This window comes from Typopeltis vanoorti, chromosome 6 (genome assembly GCF_054136105.1).
Source record: "Typopeltis vanoorti isolate ZY-2024b chromosome 6, IOZ_Tvanoo_1.0, whole genome shotgun sequence".
NCBI classification, from domain to species: Eukaryota; Metazoa; Arthropoda; class Arachnida; order Uropygi; family Thelyphonidae; genus Typopeltis; species Typopeltis vanoorti.
The window spans coordinates 74,745,063-74,765,015 of record NC_143554.1 but is presented as its reverse complement, the minus strand read 5'-3'; the positions used below and the strand labels follow the sequence as shown (position 1 = coordinate 74,765,015).

The window sequence follows — 19,953 nt, the reverse complement described above, 5'->3', positions numbered from 1 at the left end:
CACCACAACTCCAAATATACAGACTGGCCTATAATTTGAAGCCACAGCCTTTTCACCACTTTATACAGTAGAACAATTTTACCTTCTTTACTCTTCCTTGGAACCTGTGCTGTTTGAGACTTAGTAGACACCAATTCCCTGGTACATTTCCTTAAGGTGATATGTCATCAAATCCTGTCGCCTTATTGACATCAAAGTTATTTATTTCCTCAAATACCTGTTCACTGTTCACTCACAATTAAGCTATCCTCTCCTATGTCCTCTGCACTTAATTTCCTCATGATTCCACTCTGATCACGATCAAACACCTTTGCAAATTAATCACTTAATACTTCAACAATATCTTCTGCAGCAGTTACCATTCTCATCCATTAACATCATCTTATCATTCTTCCTTTTACTTGCCACATGCCACATATCTAAAAAAAAAAAAAAAGCTCTAGGGTTTTTCTTTTCCTGATTTGCCAATTTCTGCTTGTAACTTCACTTTTGTTTTTCTTACTGAGTCACTCCTGGCTTGTTCTTTATATTCTTCATGTAATTAATTGCTACCATTATTCATCTTTTACTGCCTCCAAAGTATGGTATTTACTTGAATATAACTCGTGCTTTTTTCAAGTTAAAAAATCATGGCCCAAGATATATGCGAGGATTTTCGGGAACTAAAGTTTTTCATGAAAAAAACTAAATTAATATTTAATTAAATCCTCAGTATTCATTATCATTGCTCACATTATTTATAAAATGAATGTTTTTAAATTTTAATTACAAATGCTATGTATGCAATATATCTGAAACTTTTAGCAACAATACTTCTGTAATTTAAATTATTTCTGGTAAAACCATGTCCCAAGCACTCAAAATCAGTTGCACAACAGTTCTAATGATAGTCTCTTAATCCATCCCCAATCAGTCCAAGATCGAGTAGAAGTCAATGCTGTCACTCCCACATTTCCTCTACTAGTTGCTTCATCTCTATGCATGTGATTGGCGCAGTAGTAATAAAAGATCGCACGACTCAAAGGCATGCCAAATTTTCTTCAGCTGAATTCCAAAATATCTGAAACTGCCATAAAAACATTCACTATCTATTTTTTAAAGTTTTAAACTTTTTTTTTTCATGTGTGAACTATATGTGATTTTTTTTTTTTTTTTTTTTTGTAACGTAAAATCAGGGGTGCAAGATATACACAAGGGCAAGTGATATTCAAGTAAATACAGTACCTTCTTCCAGACTTCATGCTTAAGCCCCTCATTCATTTATTTTACACTGGCCTTAGGAACACATTGACGCTATTACGTATTTCTTTGTTCAGTTCCCAAGCAGCATTTAATTCCTCACTGCTCAACTCCTCATTCCATGCCATAGCTCCAAGCTGTCTCCCAAGCTTGTTATAATCACAAGCCTTGTAATTCCACACACACATATCCTTTCCTCACAGAAGTCTGCATATGGCTAGCCACAACCCAGGTATTCACTTCATGATCACTCTCATTGAAGGAAAGTGCGAAACCCCACTCACAATTACATCCTATGATGAAATGATCAAATCTAAAAACTCTCGATCCTCACGTGTCCTCCTTATAGATAGTTATAAGAACTTGGAAATTGATTTTCCTTATTTCCTAATGTTGTCTCTTCATTCCAATCTATTCTGACATAATTAAAATTGTCCATAATAATTACTCTTCCTTTGTTCACTAATGCAAGTTGTTTATAGATTCCTTTATTACCACCCTCCACATTCCCTGATCTATAACAACATTCAACTAAATATGTCTTCCTGTCAACTTACACCACACTGCCTCATAACCATTGTCACTTATGTGGACATAATTCCCCTACCATCAGAAGCAGCACTCCCTCCCTTCCTGTCCTTTCTATCCTCGCAAAAAATACTGTATCCTTCCATTTCTATTAGGATATCATCTTCATTCAACCATGTTTCACTTATTCCAATGATTTTGGAGCAAATAAACTCAATCACTGAAATCATTTCATCTCCCTTATTTGTGATACTTCTGGCATTTGTAAACAAACACAGCAGTTCATTTTTAGGTCTATAACTAGTCCTATCAAAGCCACTTGTTGATTGTAATTTCCCCACCACACTTGCCCAATCACCTTTATCCACATCCCACATTTACCCACATCGCAATATACTCCATCTCCATATACACACATTCATTACTACTTTTAACATCCACTCTCCCTATGCCATGTTTTTCCCCCCTGTCTACCTGAGCTTCCCTGTTTCCTTTATTCTCTTGCATTCCTGTTCTCTCTTCATCTCTCACACTACTACTGTTCCCACTGCCAAGCACTTCTGTCTGTTCAATACCACTCTCCTGATCTTTCATTTCATCTCCCACTTCTGATCTCTTGCTTGCATCACATACTGTAGTTCCATCTAGCAACATTTTCTCCAGTGCACTAATTCCAAAGCCATTCAAATAGAACCCATCATGCCAGTGTAATTCCATTCTTCCCTTAAACATTGCCATACATCCACAAACTGTACTCTTCTCATACAGCTCCGACACAACTATCCACCACTGTTGACTGCCATAATTATGTTTGCCACATAGCAGAAAAATTCCCTTGGATTATCTTTAACTTGACTGGCCAATCTCCTCTCATATTCTACTTTTCTGGTCCGCAGCATATATTCTTCAGGCATCTGTTCACTACAAACTGTCTTGTACCTCCTCCATAACTTCTTTTGCCACACTGCTTGTTTGATTTCACTGTTCATTCATCTGACTCTTACTTTATTTATTCACTTAACATATACATGATATAGGGAAGGATCAGTGGAAATATCCATTTGTTTGCTGATGCAAAATTGGAGAGCACAGTCATTAATAATGGTTATTAGAGATCCTGCAAAAGAATTCAAATAAACCAACAGTATCATAAAGGATAATGGTTGTTATTTGATGCAAAATAAACTTAAATACATGTGTAGGTAAGAGAACAAGCATTATTCTATTGAAGTTATGTAAAAGTGTTGTTAGTAACAGGTGTGAAGATTAGATGTTTTGCTTGGCATGAGTAGTGGAAGACTGGAACGGATTGCCTGAAGTAGTTGCAAATGCAGGGAGTGAGTTGAAGGAGAGGTATGATAGCTGTTGTGTGAATAATGGTTAGTGTGGGTCTCATATGATGAGTTTTCAGACTTCACGGTGGTGATTTGTAAAATAATTAGCATACTTTGTGACACATACTATTTCTGTCAGTACTCCTGACTAAAATTTTGCATGTAGCAGTGTAATTGATATATCTGCCCATTTTCCTTAGAAAAAGTTTTATGAAAATTTCATTGTTTTGTGAAGGTATTTCTGATCATCATTAAATGCTTTCCTTGTCTGATAACTACATTTCAGGTATTTAATTGTTCAGGCAACTTGATAAAGGCTCTGATAGAATGCACAAATGGGCATTATTAGTTGAATCTGATAATAAACTATTTCTGTGGTGTCTGCACATTTGCTATATTGATAACACCATTAAGGCTTCATTATTATAAGGATCATTTTAACCTTTCTAGTAATGCACACCATGGCCAGTGGGATGATGAAATAGTTCATCTTTACATCATCTGCTCATTTTCTATTTCTTGTCTTCTTCTGTGAAATAAGACTTAAAAATGCTAGTGGACACATAATGGATGCAAGTGTCCTGTTATTGCTCCTGTGGTAATCTTTAATGAAATTTCTTCATTTAATTACTTTTGATTTGTGCTCAGATAAAATGGTTTGCTAATCTAAAAAAAAAAAAAATACAGTAGATTAGATAAATATTATCTTGTGTATATTAGTGTTACATTCTATAGCTTTAGAAAAATGAACTAAAATGAAAATGCTTGAATGTACTGGAAATAACATCTTTCATAAATAATGCAGAAACTACCAATACTAACAGCACAAATACCTTTTCCCTAGAATGTCCTCCTTTACTGTCTTTTCCAAAGACTAATCTTCAACTACTTGTGGAAGCCCTATGTTCTTCCCAAGTTGTATGTTGATAATGTTCTTGGTGAGGTACAGAGGTGGTTTGCCATTGCCTTCCTCTGGAATATTTTTCAGCTTTCAGTCTAGATCTGCACTCTTCTGTGAAAATGGGGGGAACCTCTGGAAGGATGTGACTCTTTGCCACCCAGTATGGTCTGGGTAAAGGAGAGGCTAAGTCTCTGTATTAGAGATGTAGTGTGCATATCTTTACCCTGGAATAATTCCCAGTAAGGAAATTATCCCTTACTAAGACTGTACTGTGTGGTAAAGAGTCACATCCTTCCAGAGGTTTCCCCCCCCCCCCCATGGAAATTCTGAAAGATATGAGCAGGAACAGATCTGAATGGAGAGCGTATGTTCATGGAATCATCAGAAGTCGAAAACGACTTGATGGAACATAACAACAACATAATTTTCAACTATTCAAAAAAAAAAAAAAACATGCCTGCAAATTGCATCTTACCCATACCATAATTGGCACTGATATACTACAGGTGTTGTGACCTTTCATTTGTGGATAATGAAAAAAAATTTTTTTCTCCCTTTCTTTAGAGGTGAAAAAAAATATAAAGAGAGGAAGGATTAAAAAAAAAAGCATTTAACAAAAGTTTTACATAAAGAAGGCCAAAGCAGACCTGAGGGATCTCTTACAAAACCTCATGGATCAGATATTAGATCTAAATGCCAGTAAAGCATAAATAAACGGAGATGAATTGGAGGAGTTATTCAAAACTGAAATAAACACTTTGAAGTCATTGCTTGATTATAGCTTTGACTGCATTTAGGATTTGAAAATCAAAATTTAAGCAATGACAAGCTAACCAGTGAGAAGACTAATAAATATGCCAAGCTAACAAATGAAAATTAATTTTTGAAGCTGCAGAACAAGTAGAAATGAAAAGTGGATAAAATTCAGCAGCTCCAGATTGAATATTATTGACATAAATGACTTACTAGAAGTTCAAAATGAAAATATACATACCATAACCAAACAATTAGTAAACCTACTAAGAGTTGAAGAAGAGAAAATTATACATGCCCACAGCATTCTCACATTAATAGGGAAATAGACATAAAGCCAAAATGATCATTATCGAAATATTAAAAAGTGAATGGATGCTGCAGGCAAGAAAACTAAACATTTGGATGAACAACTAAAACCAGTGGCCATTTATGTAAATGACGACCACTTAACCAAATTTAACAGGAATGTGTAGAATTTTGGAAATAATCCCTTGTCATTTCACATAAAAATTTAGTCAATACTTCAGTTTCTTTCTTTCTTCTAAACCTCTTCTGACTATATCAGTCAGTCTACATCTTTGAGCTTCATATGGCTTTCTCTTTAATAATTAGTCTACATCTTAGTTTTTCTCTAGGACTCTTTCATGACACTTTTGCTTCAAACATTTGCTGTGTTACCCTTGCCTTTTATTTTATTTCTATAGGGTCATAAGAGAGAATTTTTCTGTTTTCTTGCAATTTAAAGGGTCTCTTTTAAGTCTTGTACAAGGTTCATTTAAGATTTATCATCTATATACTATAGAATGACTCAGAGCATGCTTTACCTGTTTCATTTTGCATGTAGAGAAAAATGGAAACATCAATTAGTTTCAAAATTTGATTATATTTGATAAAGGAACATTTATCTTTTTATGCAAAAGTTATGTGAACTTCACATAAATCTTACAATCCTCATTTCAATACCCTATATGAAATAATCATTCATATAGAACAGGCCAACCTTCACATACCTACGTATGAAGAACACAAGATAAATGTACTTGTTTATCAAAGTATCTACGATGAGCACAAAAAAAAACACCAATGAAAACTGATGTCTTATTGAAGTTTGAGCTGACTGATATGCATTTATGCATTCATAGATTAAATTATAAAATCTTTTTAACTTCAAACATCCTGTGTGTTTTATTTTTTCTTAATAAAAATAATTTGCTGCTGCTCTGGATGTGATTGAATAAAAGATTTCTGCCATTATTATTACTAATTGAAAATTCTCTACATATATCTTCTACTTCATAATTCATACAATGTATTTTGATTATTCTTGTATTAATATTCAATTAACATAGAACTTAGGAAAGTGATATTTAACCTGATATTCAAAATAATTATGCTAAGTACTGTATATCTATTTAGATAATAAAAAAACAATGAAAGTAGTTGATTACATTGCTGTACACCTAATTTAATATTTAAGGATGTAAACCTTCATATGCATCCCTGAATTCTAACCTGTATACTTTATTTGGTCTAAATTTAGTTGCTTTACAAGCCATCACTTTTTTCTTAGTTGCCTCATTTTAAGTATGCATGCATAGATCTTGCCCCTCTGATATTCTTAAACTTTCTTTTATTCCTGCATTTATTTATTGTTTTATTTCTCTCTCATATGAGGAGAACATAACTGAGAGGTCTATTCCATCATTTGGAATTTGAGATTCTGGTTATGCTTTTTTATTTCTCTTTATGTGACTCACCCACAAAAGGTTTTAAACCTTACTATACTGGTACCCTAAGATTTTTTTATTATTATTATTTTATTTATTTTTATATCCTTTTTTTACCTAATCCAGAAACCCTGTTCTAAAGATGAGACAGAACTTATTCAAGCCTCCAATAAAAGGGCAATGAAATTCATCTTCCATGATTATTGCAACCAACATCTATGCCCACAGTGAGATCTGAACCTCCTGTTGGCTAGAGAGCTTTTTTGTTTGCTTAGTTATCCACTAAGCAAACAAATTATGCAAATATACAGTGGACAAACACTATCATTAAAAACTGCTGAAAAATCCTGAAAGAAATTTGCTTTTGCTGCAACAAACTGTCCACTGTAAAAAAAAAAACCTATTATTGTGGTTCTTATGAGTTAAATATACCAAGAACCAACTATATTTTAAAACTGGGATCCTCTGTTTTAGCATTTTTGGGTGAGATATCAGTTCACATTTTGAAGTTCTTATGGCTTCTTCCTATTTTTGAAATGTGCTCCTGATTGCATACCTTGTGGACACCTAGTATTCATTTAATAATTATTTTTAAAGTAATTTTTTCAGACACTATGCCTAATCTTTTTAATTACTTTTGTCTTTGATTTTTTGGTCATTTTTGATCATTCCTAAGCTTTTTATTTTTTTAGCACATTTTTCCGCCTTCAGGAGATTTTCTTTTTTTGTGTTCTTCCCATAACATTTATTTTGCTACTCTTTTACATATATCTTTTCTGCATTTTCTTTATATTCTTTAAGGGCATGAGCTGGTTTATGAAGCAGGGGTTTCCTTTGTTCATTCATTGTCCCATGGTGTATCCTGCTAATAAGGAGTAGATATAGTATTATTATTATTTTGTGACACCTCTAAGTATTCTCACGACTCATCAAGGGAGGGAAGACACCGCTCTACAACTGTCTCCACCATTTCCATCATCTACACCAACACCCAGTACTGACCACCACCACTAGTATTTTTTGTCTGTAAATTGTGTATATCCTGAAGGCCAATTTGTCTGTATGCAAGATGAAAATTCTGAGTTTCCAGGAGGAAAAAAACCTGCTGCCTCCATATGAGATTGGCTAACTCACCTCCAAATGGGGGGGGGGGAGAACAATATAAAGATTCCTCCTGTCATGACGAGAAGTGAATTAGGTCTTTTCCAATCAAAGGGTGCAACATACTGTCGTTTCTTCCAATTGTACTATGGAGGTGCTTCAACATTAAACATAAGCTTCTTGAATGACAGGCTATAGCAGAGTGATATGGACAAACATTGAAATGGGCAACTGGATAGTGAGACTTATTTGTACCTTTATGGCCCCAGTAAGTTGTACTAAGGAAGAAATTGAGGAATTTTGTGTAATGAGAGGAGACAGCTGACATAAAGAAAAGGTTGTCCTCATTGAAGATCATTAAAGAGCAGAGCAGGAAATGAATACTTGGAGAAAGTTTAGAGAAAAGAGCAAAGCTAATAAAAATGGTAAACACCTACTAGATTTCTGTTCAGGATATGGACTAGTCATTATTAATCCAATATAAAGATGTGGACACATTCATTTGGAGAGAAGACACAAGAAATAAAAGTCTCTTTGATTTATGTTATTGTTGATAATGATGACTTCATGCTGGTTCAGAAGAGTATACATGGAATTTAAAATAGGAAGTAATCACCATTCAAGTTTGAGCAGGATAAAATTGAATATCATATTGAAAAGAAAAGTGTGTAAACAAGAACACAACTCAAGGGCTTGCTACATAGACCATAATTGTAATGATGCCCCTTTCAAGTTGATACAGTAAGATGGTATCGTAAACAGGAACCAGGGCCTCATCCTGCATGATGGTTGGAAGTTTCTTATGTTTTATGTAGCCAATCAGATCTCCATTATGCCAATAACCATCTTAAAGACCTTGCACACAACTGTTTTATGCCTAATCTATGTTATTAATGTTAGCAGTTTCAAAACAAATGCCATTAGAAGTGTTCATATTTTTTTTAGATTGTTTATATTTTTTATCTATTCTCTGATATATTTTTGATATCCCCATGGTATCTTTTTTGAGAGAGCTGTCAAGAAAATTTCCTAAATGTGGTTGCTGATATACTTCAATTTTCTCATACCTGAGAAATTATTTTACTGAATTCTGGACATCACTGTCAGTATTAATTAATTATTAGTTACAGCTAAAGGATTTTTTTAAGTGTGTATCTCTCTCTCTCTCTCTCTAAACCCTGACAACAACTACATCTAGGATCGTGAGCCATCCCAGTTTACCTGGGATGGTCCCAGAATAATTATCCTTTGCTTACATCCCAGAACATGTCTGAAACTTCCAGATTTTATGAATGAGACATATATAAAATTATCAAGGAAAATGAATCTTATAAATTAGGACTCATAATAAAATGTGAATAAAAATATTAATTTATTTCTGATTTGAGTCACCATTGTGGCCTCTAGTTTCTCCAATGGAAAGATAGTCTTATATGAAAGTCCAAGTGAATCATTCATTTTAGTTTCCAGAGCTATGCAGATAGATCAGGTGAACAATTACATGTTCTTAATTATACTTAAATTGTTCATTAGAATGTAACAGGACTGTAATTCTAATTAATATTATTATTGTACTGACAACTCCTTGGAGTCCAAAGCCCATTAACAGACAGTGTTCACAACTGACTTTAACAATCCATTTCATTCATTCACCACTAAGTGAAAAATCTAGTCCTCACATGCCTACTAACCACACTCTTAACCTTACTCAACTTCTGGGATGACTTTTTGTTCTGCTCCCTTTAGCCAAATGTTGAAACATTTCCCCTTCATCAATTCTATAAAACCCTTTGAATAACATAAATGTTTCTATCATATACCTCTCCTCTTTATCACCTATTGATCAATTTCTGCAACCCACAAACCTTCAATCTATCCTCATAGGGAGCATTCCACAGACTACTCACTATCTTAGTCATTTACCTCTGAATCCTCTCCACTACTTCCTGATCCCTCATGAGACCAAACCTGAGCAGAGTAATCCATTAATTAATAGTATTTTTTAATTAATTTAATTTTGTGAGGCATATTGCTAAAGTTGCCTAGGTAACTTTAGCAATATGCCCTCTAAACTTCAACTGTCTATATATTACCCCTCCCCCCCTTTTTTCCAAATCTCTAGCTTCATCTATTTCCTTGAGTAGAGTTTCATCAATATGATACAAAGCTTATAACCTATTTATCTCAAAATACTTAACTTTACATTTTTCCACATTAAACTGACACCCATTATCTTTGCCCTTTCTGAAAGCCTATTTAAATCATCCTGCAAGCTTGCCACATTGCCTTGATTTACTAGTACTCTGCATCATCAACAAACAACCGAGTATTTCCTATATCATTTATGTATAAATTAAATAGTAGTTCTAGCACAGAACTTTGCAGCCCACCACTAGTCACCTGCTCCTCCATATACAACTTTTTGGCAGCTGTCACCCTTGTATCCATATAACCAGTGTAATATGCATATTTGTTCTCATTTGCATAACAGCATTCCATGTGGAATTCTATTATATGCCTTTGCAAAATCATCATGTAGCCATTCCCTTTATCCAACTAATCTGTCACTACTGTAAAAAGTTAGTATATTACCAAGGCATGTCCTACCCTTCACAAAGCCATGCTGCCCCCTCAGAGTATCATATTCTTATCTACCTATTCTTGTTTTGACTAAACTTTTTCCAGTATTTTTTTATCACTACTGATTGGTCTAAAATTTGCTACTGCAGTCTTGGACCTTCCCTTATGCGAAGAATTATTTTGCTCTCTTTCCCTCACTCCCTTGGAACTCTACCATAGCTAAGACTTAAAGAGTCTGGTCAGAGACATTGCCATTGTAAAATGCATTGATATCGCATCTAAACCCTTGGCTGTAATTACATTGAGATATCTCAATATCCTAAGAACCTCTAATTTATCCACCTCTGTTCCCACATCAGTCTGTTACATATATCCCAGCAGTACCTTCACTTGGATGATATACTCTTGCATATTGGTCACTCAGTAACTCAACCATATCTGTCACCTACTCCCCAATCAATACTCATTAAAGTTATCCTTTCATAGCTGTTCTTACTCTTACTTGCCATATAAGAGAGAGTGCAGAGGAAGGTAACAAAGATCGTTTCAGGACTGTATAATGTTAATTATTGGCTGAGGGAATGTGGACTGCAGAGTTTGGTGGATAGAAGAAGGAGAGGTGATATGATCAAGACTTTTAAACTGTTGAGAGGCAGTTACAGGGTGGACACTGGGGAGTTCTTTCACTTGGTGGAACAGCAGGAAGGAGCGATGACAAGGGGGGCCATTCCTGGAAAGTAAGAAAGGAAGCTGTGAGCAAGAGGGTGAGGAGTGGTGAGAGCAAGAACAGTCAATGAGTGGTATGATAAATTTTGTGTTTCCTAGGAAGGACCTGCAATGAGTTTCTCGACTCCATGGAGGCCTGAATAATAATAATAATGAAAGAACTCTTTGGGATTTCCTTTGGCCTGCTTGGCCAGTTTCATTCTTGTAATATGATTTTGACTTCCTTACCATGCTGGTCACCTTTCCTCTTATATACTGTCTACAACATTTTAATGCTTAATGATATTACTCATGCATCCAACTCCTACCTGATTAACCCTTCTTACCTTAGGCCTTTGCAAAATTTAATATAGCTTCCTCTAGATGCCCCTTAACTATCTCCCATACACCACTAACATACCTCTCTTGCAGATGTGCAAGAATTGAAGCTTGTCAAAATCATCTCACTTGTAGTTCCACATATACTCCTTAACAAAATATTCCTCATTTTGAGAGACAATGTGGCCATCTTGGTTATGCAACCAACTGTATGTTTGTCTTATTGCTTTTCAATCTCACACTGGACTTCTTTAAAAGAACAGCTGCCCTCCCCTCTCACCTGTCTGTCTCCTTTTTGGCTGTAGTTCATCTACTGTCATCAACAATACCCCTTCCTCTATCCTGTATTGTCTATCCCCCATGAAAATATTAAACCCTTCACATTCTATCCTTGTAACCACATCATCTGATGTTAACGCCTATAACTTTTGGCAAGGGTCTACTAACCAATGCAAAATTATGGCATCAGTATGTAGAAACTATAGCATCCTTTTAGGTCCCCAACTATCTTCCTAATTTGACTACCCTCTTCAATATTTTTGTTTGAGAGACTAAATTCTGCATTTGTTGGTCATTCTCACACTCACTCACCTCTTGCATTCATCCTAATTACTTAAGTTTTCTGGACTTTGCACTTTGCCACTCTGTAAACAACCTTCTCTCTAGAAGCCTAACACCAAAACTGTTTGGATGCAGTCTGCCAACATTATATAAGTCCTTCTTTCCATTAAACTCAGACCATAGGTCCAAAACCTTATATCATTCCTTTTGCACAACCTGAAAGTAAAATAATATAAAAATGTGTAATATAAATTGTATATAATATACATTTTATTTTAAATAATACATATGTATATACTAGAAGACATGATAAAGGATATAACTGTGGGTGGGGCAATTATTGAATGCCAAATAGTCATGTGGCCCTTCTTCACCCCCCCCCCCCAATATAACACACACACATCTTGAATATGATAAAATAATTCAACATCCTGGATTGTGAATCTCTCAAGTTGGTCCTAACAACACAGGGTGTTACATTGACTGTTGTTGATCAGTTCTGTTAATTTGCTTCAGTGTTTGCTGCATCTTTTGGAATTATTTGCTTATATGCTGAAGATTGACATGAAATTTGACCAATTTTTTTTAATTTATTTATTTTTATGTCTCCTACCTACAAGAGGTTGTGAACCTTTAGTACAATGGGTTAGCTAGGGATTTTTTTATTTATTTTTTTTCATAATCAAGGAACTCTGCCCTGGTGATCAAATATGAAACTTTTTCAAGCATGCTTCAGGCCTCTAATATGGAATGGTGGTCTCACACTGAGCAGTGAAATTAATCACCACCTAAAGACAATTACAGAAATCTATGCCCATAGCTACATTTGAACCTACAGCCTATTGATTGGGGAGTGGATGCATTTACCAATTGGCCAACTAAACTGTTTACACCAAGCAGGCATATTGAACCATTTCTACATTTTATCATCCTTACTTACTATTATAATAACAGAATTCTATGAATAAAGAATAATTTACATGAGTTAATTCCGTTATTATAATAGTAAGTAATATGTCTACTCACGGTATTTCCTTACTGAAAAAAAAATTTATCATCCTATTTTAAGGTGTGTAAGGTTTATGCCCTTCACTTATATAATTTTGTGGGTTTGTCAGTCATGAAAGATTTTTTGAACCTTTTGTGGATGACAAAATTAAAAAGAAAGAAATTAGTCTGCCTATGATAACACTGATATTGTGGAGAGACTAAAGATTTTTTTCCTTTTTTTTTTTATGTATTTATTTTTTATAGCCTGGAAAAACCAACTTGTGAGATTATAAACATTCAACTTTTTCAATCCACTTCAGATCCTGCAATAAATGGGGCATTGGTCTCACACTGGTCAGCAAAATTAAGCTCATTCCCATGGTAGGAGTCGAGGCTGCAATGAAATGAATATGTTAACTACTTGGCCAACAAGACCTAAGGATAAAAATTGCCAACCAGCAGCAAAAATGTTTCAGCTCATGTTTTGGTATTTTGTGATATCACATATTTTAATAATTTAGTGAAGTTTGAACTTCTCAAATATTGATTTTCATGAATGTTCACTATTCCGTATGTACAGATAAAAAAAAAAATTGTGCTGTTGATCTTCAGAATATTATTTCAGGTGATTTTATATGTCAATCCCACACCCAAGAAATGTTCAAAACATATATAACATTTTTAGTACATTGAGTGGGCTAAGAATTAGATACATTTTGAAAAATTATGGAGACAACTACCGTGTTATAGAGTAAAACTTTAGTTTAATATAAACCAAAATCAATGCTCGATGTTTTGACATTCATATCAAGCTTGTTTCTCTGTATATATACACGATATATATACAGAGAAACAAGCTGCACTACAATCTACATGGTTTGCTAAAGTTACTGACCAACCGTTACTACAATTATTGGTCTGACCTCTGGTGAAAAAAAAAAAAAAAACCTTTACTACATCAAAGCTAGAGTCTTATTATTATTATCTATTAGGGGAGAGCAACAAGTTTATATATATATATTTAAAAAAAAAAGTGATTATAGATATAAATTTCAACCAATTGATATGGAATAGTTTCCTAAAGTATGCTAGATACTAAATGGGCTGAATATGTGCCATCCAGATTCTTGGAATTTTTATGCCACCATTATTGTTGAGATTGGGGTGATTAATCAGAATTTCAGACCCTGCAATAAATGGGGCATTGGTCTCGCACTGGTCAGCGAAATTAAACTCATTCCCATGGTAGGAGTTGAAATGGATATGTTAACTCCTTGGCCAACAAGACTGAAATTCTGATTAACCACCCTAATCTCAACAATAATGGTAGCATAAAAATTCCAAGAATCTGGATGTCAAATATTCAGCCCACTTAGTATCTAACATACTTTAGGAAACTATTCCATACTAATTGGTTGAAATTTATGCATAATCACATTTTTTTTTTTTTTTAAATATATATATAAACTTGTTGCTCTCCCCTAATAGATAATAATAATAAGACTCTAGCTTTGATGTAGTAAAGGTTTTTTTTTTTTTTTCACCAGAGGTCAGGCCAATAATTGTAATAACGGTTGATCAGTAACTTTAGCAAACCATGTAGATTGTAGTGCAGCTTGTTTCTCTGTATATATATTGTGTATGCTTCATTGATATGAAGGTAGAGTGTTGATTTTAATTTATATTAAACTAAAGTTTTACTCTATAACATGGTAGTTGTCTCCATAATTTTTCAAAATGTATTCTGATCACCATGTAAACATGAAAGAAAGGATAACAATTAGATAATCTGGAAACCCTGCAGTGACTAACTGTACTGATTCTAAATGCTTTCCAGGACATCCATGCTAGAGTGGAATTCACACCCATTGCCTGTTAGTTGGGGAGTAGTGACACTTTCCATTCAGCAAAAGAGGCAGGCTTATAATAGTCTATTTAAGTTAGTAATATGATCAGTGATATTACAGTGAATTTTAAATCAGTGTATGATGGTTTTAAGTATGCAAAAACAATCCTCGCGCTTGACAGATTTTGATTAAATTTGGTATAGAGGATAATTACAAAATTTGTGAAGCCATCAACTTTAGTTTTAATCACTTTTTTTTTTTTTTAGTAGTGAAAATTAGGTACATGATATAAATGTCATTCTACATTATTGATCCTAAATCTTCAAGATGTTGATTATGCATTTGAGATATGGGCATTAAGTTTTAATGAAGAAAGTGATATCATTCATTTATTCAATATATATATATATTCTGTTGAAAAAAACGAATTTTCCATCTACTGTAACCATGATAATAGAGCCTTTAGGACTTAGGCCACGTGGACAGAAAATGAAGCTTTCAGTGCTATAAATTCCTAGTTCTGGGTATTAATAACAATAGTGGAGTTAAAATTTTTAAATAAATTTGTTAGATTATGATGTAGATGTACATAATAAACTGACCATTCAGTGTTATATCAGTTCATGAACAAAGTACATTTTTCACAGTTTACAGAACTTCATTTCTTATATTTATTTACAATTTTTCCTTACAGTGCACTTGCATAGAAATAGATCAAGTTGAACATACACATGCTGTAATTCTGAGTAAACCAGCATGGATGTGGGGAGCAGAGATGGGAGCCAATGAACATGGAGTATGTATAGGAAATGAGGCTGTGTATACCAAATTGAATGGACCAGAAGATGAAGAAGAAAAGCTGTTAGGAATGGATTTAGTGAGGTATGCCGTCATATGAATTATGGCCCTTTTTGGCATATCAGTATGAAATGGCATCACTAATTCATTTCGGATATTTATATTGAAATGTTTTAACAACTTCTTTAACATACTGCTACGTCATGAGAGGCTAAAGGATGTTCTTGCTTATTCATCATAAACATTAGTATGAAAATTTATTTTAAAATATTTTTTCATTGAAATACATTTATAATGATGAAATAGTCAGGATAAGAAGTATGTTGTGAGTTTGCTTTATAATGGATTGACCATAGAATTCAGTCCCTCATCTCAAGATTTCATTTGTTGAGTTTCAGTTTTAAGGCTGAATCTTCTGTTTAAGCTAAGTAATATAAATAGTAATATGTTGTTAAACTATATATATAATTGCAAAAACACACAATGATAAAATAGTGATTAGAGTGCAACAGTTTAACAGAATATATATAGATATTAGTAGTCTTCTTTCTTCTTAGGATGGGTCAGCTATCTGAAGGATGGTTACTTTCATAAACCACTTAACAATTAAAACAATGCCTGGGAGTGGCAGATTTGAAGGTTGGAAAAAAACTGTATCCCAACCTTTTGTTTTTAATTTTGCATATTTTCTTGAATTTAGGAGTAGCAAAGTAGGGGTGGCATATATCCTAACAGAGGTAGGTCCCAATTGTCCCTCTTGTTTGTCTGTAATAACCAGGTTAATCATGGTATTCCTGTGCTTTTTAGCAACATGCTAGAGACATTTGAAAGGCTGATTTTTTTTTTTTTTCCTTTTTTCTTAGTTGTCCATCTCATCTCCTTGAAATAGTGGGAATGATTATTGAATCATAAGACTTTCATTTTAGTTAGTTTAGTAATTTGTTACTTTATAATTTTTTTTTAAATTTTGTGATCTTTATCCATCCTATTAAGATTCTCAAAGATTGTTGCTGTATACTATTTATGTTATGTGTATTGGTATTTTTAGAAAGGATAAGACAATGTGGTTGCTATTATAACCAAAATAATTTAATTTTTTTTCTGTATTTAACCAGAAGTTAAATTTTCATTATCAAGAAATACTACATGGATAAGTATGGATAGGCACTTCATAAGTGAGACTGAAACGAAGAAATAAAGCAAGGCCTAAAGTCACAGTTTAGGACTTTAATCCTTGCTTTCTTTCTTCACTTCAGTGTCATTTATGAATGTGCTTGATGGGATGGTATGATGAGTGTTTTCTCTGGTGCAGTTTTATGCATCTAAATATGAGGTTAGGATGGTTTTTCAAAGTGCATGAACTCAAGGAGATGGATATGGAAGCATATGAATTCTTTCCTACTTGTATTTGTTTCTGTGAAGCAAGGTGACTTTATTTATCCCCTGCACTCCCAGTGGATTCTGTGATAAGTATCCAAAGTATGGTGTGCAAGTTCTGAATTGCTATAATGGTGGTACCATATGTGGCCTGTGTTCAGAGATTCTGATGAAAACTGTCCTGTGGATGTTTGGTTATAGTGATATAGATTACAGCTGTAGGCCACTTAGTTAATAGCTAATCTTGTAATCTTCAATATTGTTCCTAATCCATTACAGACAGACATTGGTTGACTGCCATCTGGATAGTTTTGTTTTATGAAAATGTGCCCAACTATCATTTCTATGACATTCCTGTTATGTATGGTGTATCCTGGACTTTTTCTACTTTTCCTTTCCATGCTCTATGCCTTCATTGGCATAGCTACAGTCTTTTCCTAATATTTCAAGACTAGTTTCACCATTAGGCAGCCTTGTGTGATAGACGTGGAGCATAGCAAGCTCATCTCCTATTGTATATCAAACAAATAAGAAACATAACTTTGTTGCCATAGTTTCACATGTAATTTTTAATATGCTTTTTATAAAATTTCTTTCATTGGATGAAATAAAAAATTTCTGATTCACTCACTTATAATAAATTTCCTGGATTCCATACAACTGAATAGTTTTGTTGAGCCCTCTGTAAATCTGTGATATCATCAATCAAGTTCTGAATCCTTTATTTTATAAACTCTTCATTTTTGAAGTGTTCTTTAGCCCTAGGTACACCATAAAGCTTTTCTTAATCTGTGTTATTATATAATAAAAATTTAAATTAAGCACCATTCACACATTGAAAAATGTCTTCTGCATTAATCTTATAAAATTCTCCTTTAGTAACATATATTTTTCTATCATATCGTGTGTTTTACCCGTTGATCTGATTTCAACCTACAAACTTTCACTTTTCACATTCTGGCCACTCAATTTGGGATTCACCTCCAACACTTCTATCCCTTCCCCTAAAACCCAATCAACTTAATCTTTGCCCAGTAATCCTGATGTGACCATATCAAGCCTTATAAAAAGGAATAATAACCTTTTTATTTGTCAGTGTACTCTTAAAAATGCAAGTGATCCTATGAGTTATTTTGTATTTTGCATTCTTGTCTCTAAGGATTTGAATAATTCCTAGCCTCATCAAGTCCTAACATAACATATAATCTTTCATCCTAAAGGGAATTCCTTACACTCTGCCAATTAAACTTACAACTATTATCCAATGTCCATAAAGCCAGTCTATTTAAATTATCCTTCAGGAGCTGTACATCATATTTGTTGACTATTGCCCTATCCTGTTTTGGATCATCAGCAACAAATGGATATTTCTCCTCAAACCATTCAAAACTCAGTTAATCATACATTCATGTATGATTAACTAAGTACGAAGCCCAGCAGCACACTACTGGTCATCACCCCCCCCCCCTTTTTTTTTAACATGTAAATTCCACCTGAGAAAGGCTGTTAGCCTATAGGGCAATTAGTGTTAGTATCGTCGATTGGCTTAGAGTCAGATGATTCTGAATTCCTTATTCAGACACCAAACATGGTGCTTCATGAAGACTAATAAGCAGGATGGTTGTTTCACATCACTTAAATTGGTAGAGTAGTAGTTAATACACACGGTATAGAGAAGATGCATGAAGAGTATAAGACACAGGCCAGAAGAGTGACTAGTATGGTAAGGAAGACAAAACTGTAATATGAGAAGAGATTGGCCCTAAGATCTAAAGAAAATCCTAGGGAATTTTTTTAGATATGTGGCCAGTAGGAGGAGAAATGACTGTGGAAGAATGACATTGTGGGGTAAAAATGGGAATAGAGTGACTGATGCAGAGGACATAGTGGAATTGTTCAATGAACACTTTATTTGAATATTTCACCCTGTAGGAGTCAATTTGAATACTAGAGGGATAGGGCAGTTTAGAGGTGCAGGAGGAGAGTGTGTTTCAAATACCGAGTACTCTGGATGTCAGTAAAGCTGTGAGACTGGATGGTATTTCACCACAAGTTCTGAGAGAATGTGCTAGGGCACTGACAGCGCCTTTGACCTGGCTTTTCAATGAAAGTTTGGCTGCGGGAAAGGTGCCCACGGAATGGAAGGAAGGTAAGATAGTGCCATTGCATAAGGGCAGTAGCAGACTGGAAGTGTCTAATTATAGGCCAGTTTGTGTGTCATCAGTAGTTAGTAAGATCTTGGAGAAAGTAGTGAAGGACTGTATACAGCATTGGGCAGATAAGTGTAATGTTATCTGTGAGAGTCAACATGGATTTGTGAAGGGGGTGCTCTTGTTTTAGCAATATGCTAGTCTTTTATGATAAAGTCAAGAGCATTAGATGAGGGAAAGTCATATACTGCCATTTTCTTAGACTTAGCGAAGGCATTTGACAAGGTGCCACATGATAAGCTGATATTCAAGTTGCAGCACATGGGTCTGGATGTCAGATTGGTCAACTGGATTCAGGATTGGCTGTCTGATAGGTATCAGAGAGTTGTGTATGGTGGGGAAATTTCAAGGAAGCAGAGGGTTACAAGTGGGGGTCCCACAGGACCAGTACTGGAACCTAACCTTTATATCAATGACATTGTCAGTGGATTGCAAGAGGATATTCAGTTGTTTGTGGATGATGCGAAGCTGGGAAGGATTATTAGTAATAGTGCAGATGTGCAGTAGCTCTGCAAGAGGATTTGAATAAGCTAGATAGATGGGCAAATGAACGGGGGTGTCGGTTTAATTCAGCAAAATGTAAGGTCTTGAGGTTTGGGAAACTTCGATGGGACACTGCATACTCTATGGGAGGAGTTATACTGGAGGAAGTAGGGGGAGATGAGATCTGGGGGTTGATGATTGATAGAAACCTGAAATTTAGGGGACATATTGCAAAGGTGGTGAAGGTAACACAGAGGATTGCTGCAATAATGAGAAAGACGCTGACCTGCAGAGATAAAACAGTTATCATTCCATTGTATAAGACCCTGATCAGCCCACACTTGGACTACTGTTCTCAGATTTGGTCCCCAGGATTTGAAGGGGATAAATTAGCTGTGGAAAGAATACAAAGGCAGATAACAAAGATGGTTTCAGGACTGTACAATGATAGTTATGAGGATCGGCTGAGGGAATGTG

The 19,953-nt window shown here is 34.6% G+C and overlaps 1 protein-coding gene across 2 annotated transcripts in view; it reads left to right on the top strand.

Annotated features, from left to right (window-relative positions):
* The window catches only part of LOC150105581 (secernin-2-like), a 196,241-nt gene that overhangs the window by 117,482 nt on the left and 58,806 nt on the right, over nt 1-19,953 (top strand). For both annotated transcript variants that reach the window (XM_090394262.1, XM_090394263.1), the window contains exon 3: nt 15,303-15,490. In XM_090394262.1, the coding sequence (XP_090250388.1) occupies nt 15,303-15,490 (188 nt within the window). The remainder of the gene's footprint in view (nt 1-15,302; nt 15,491-19,953) is intronic.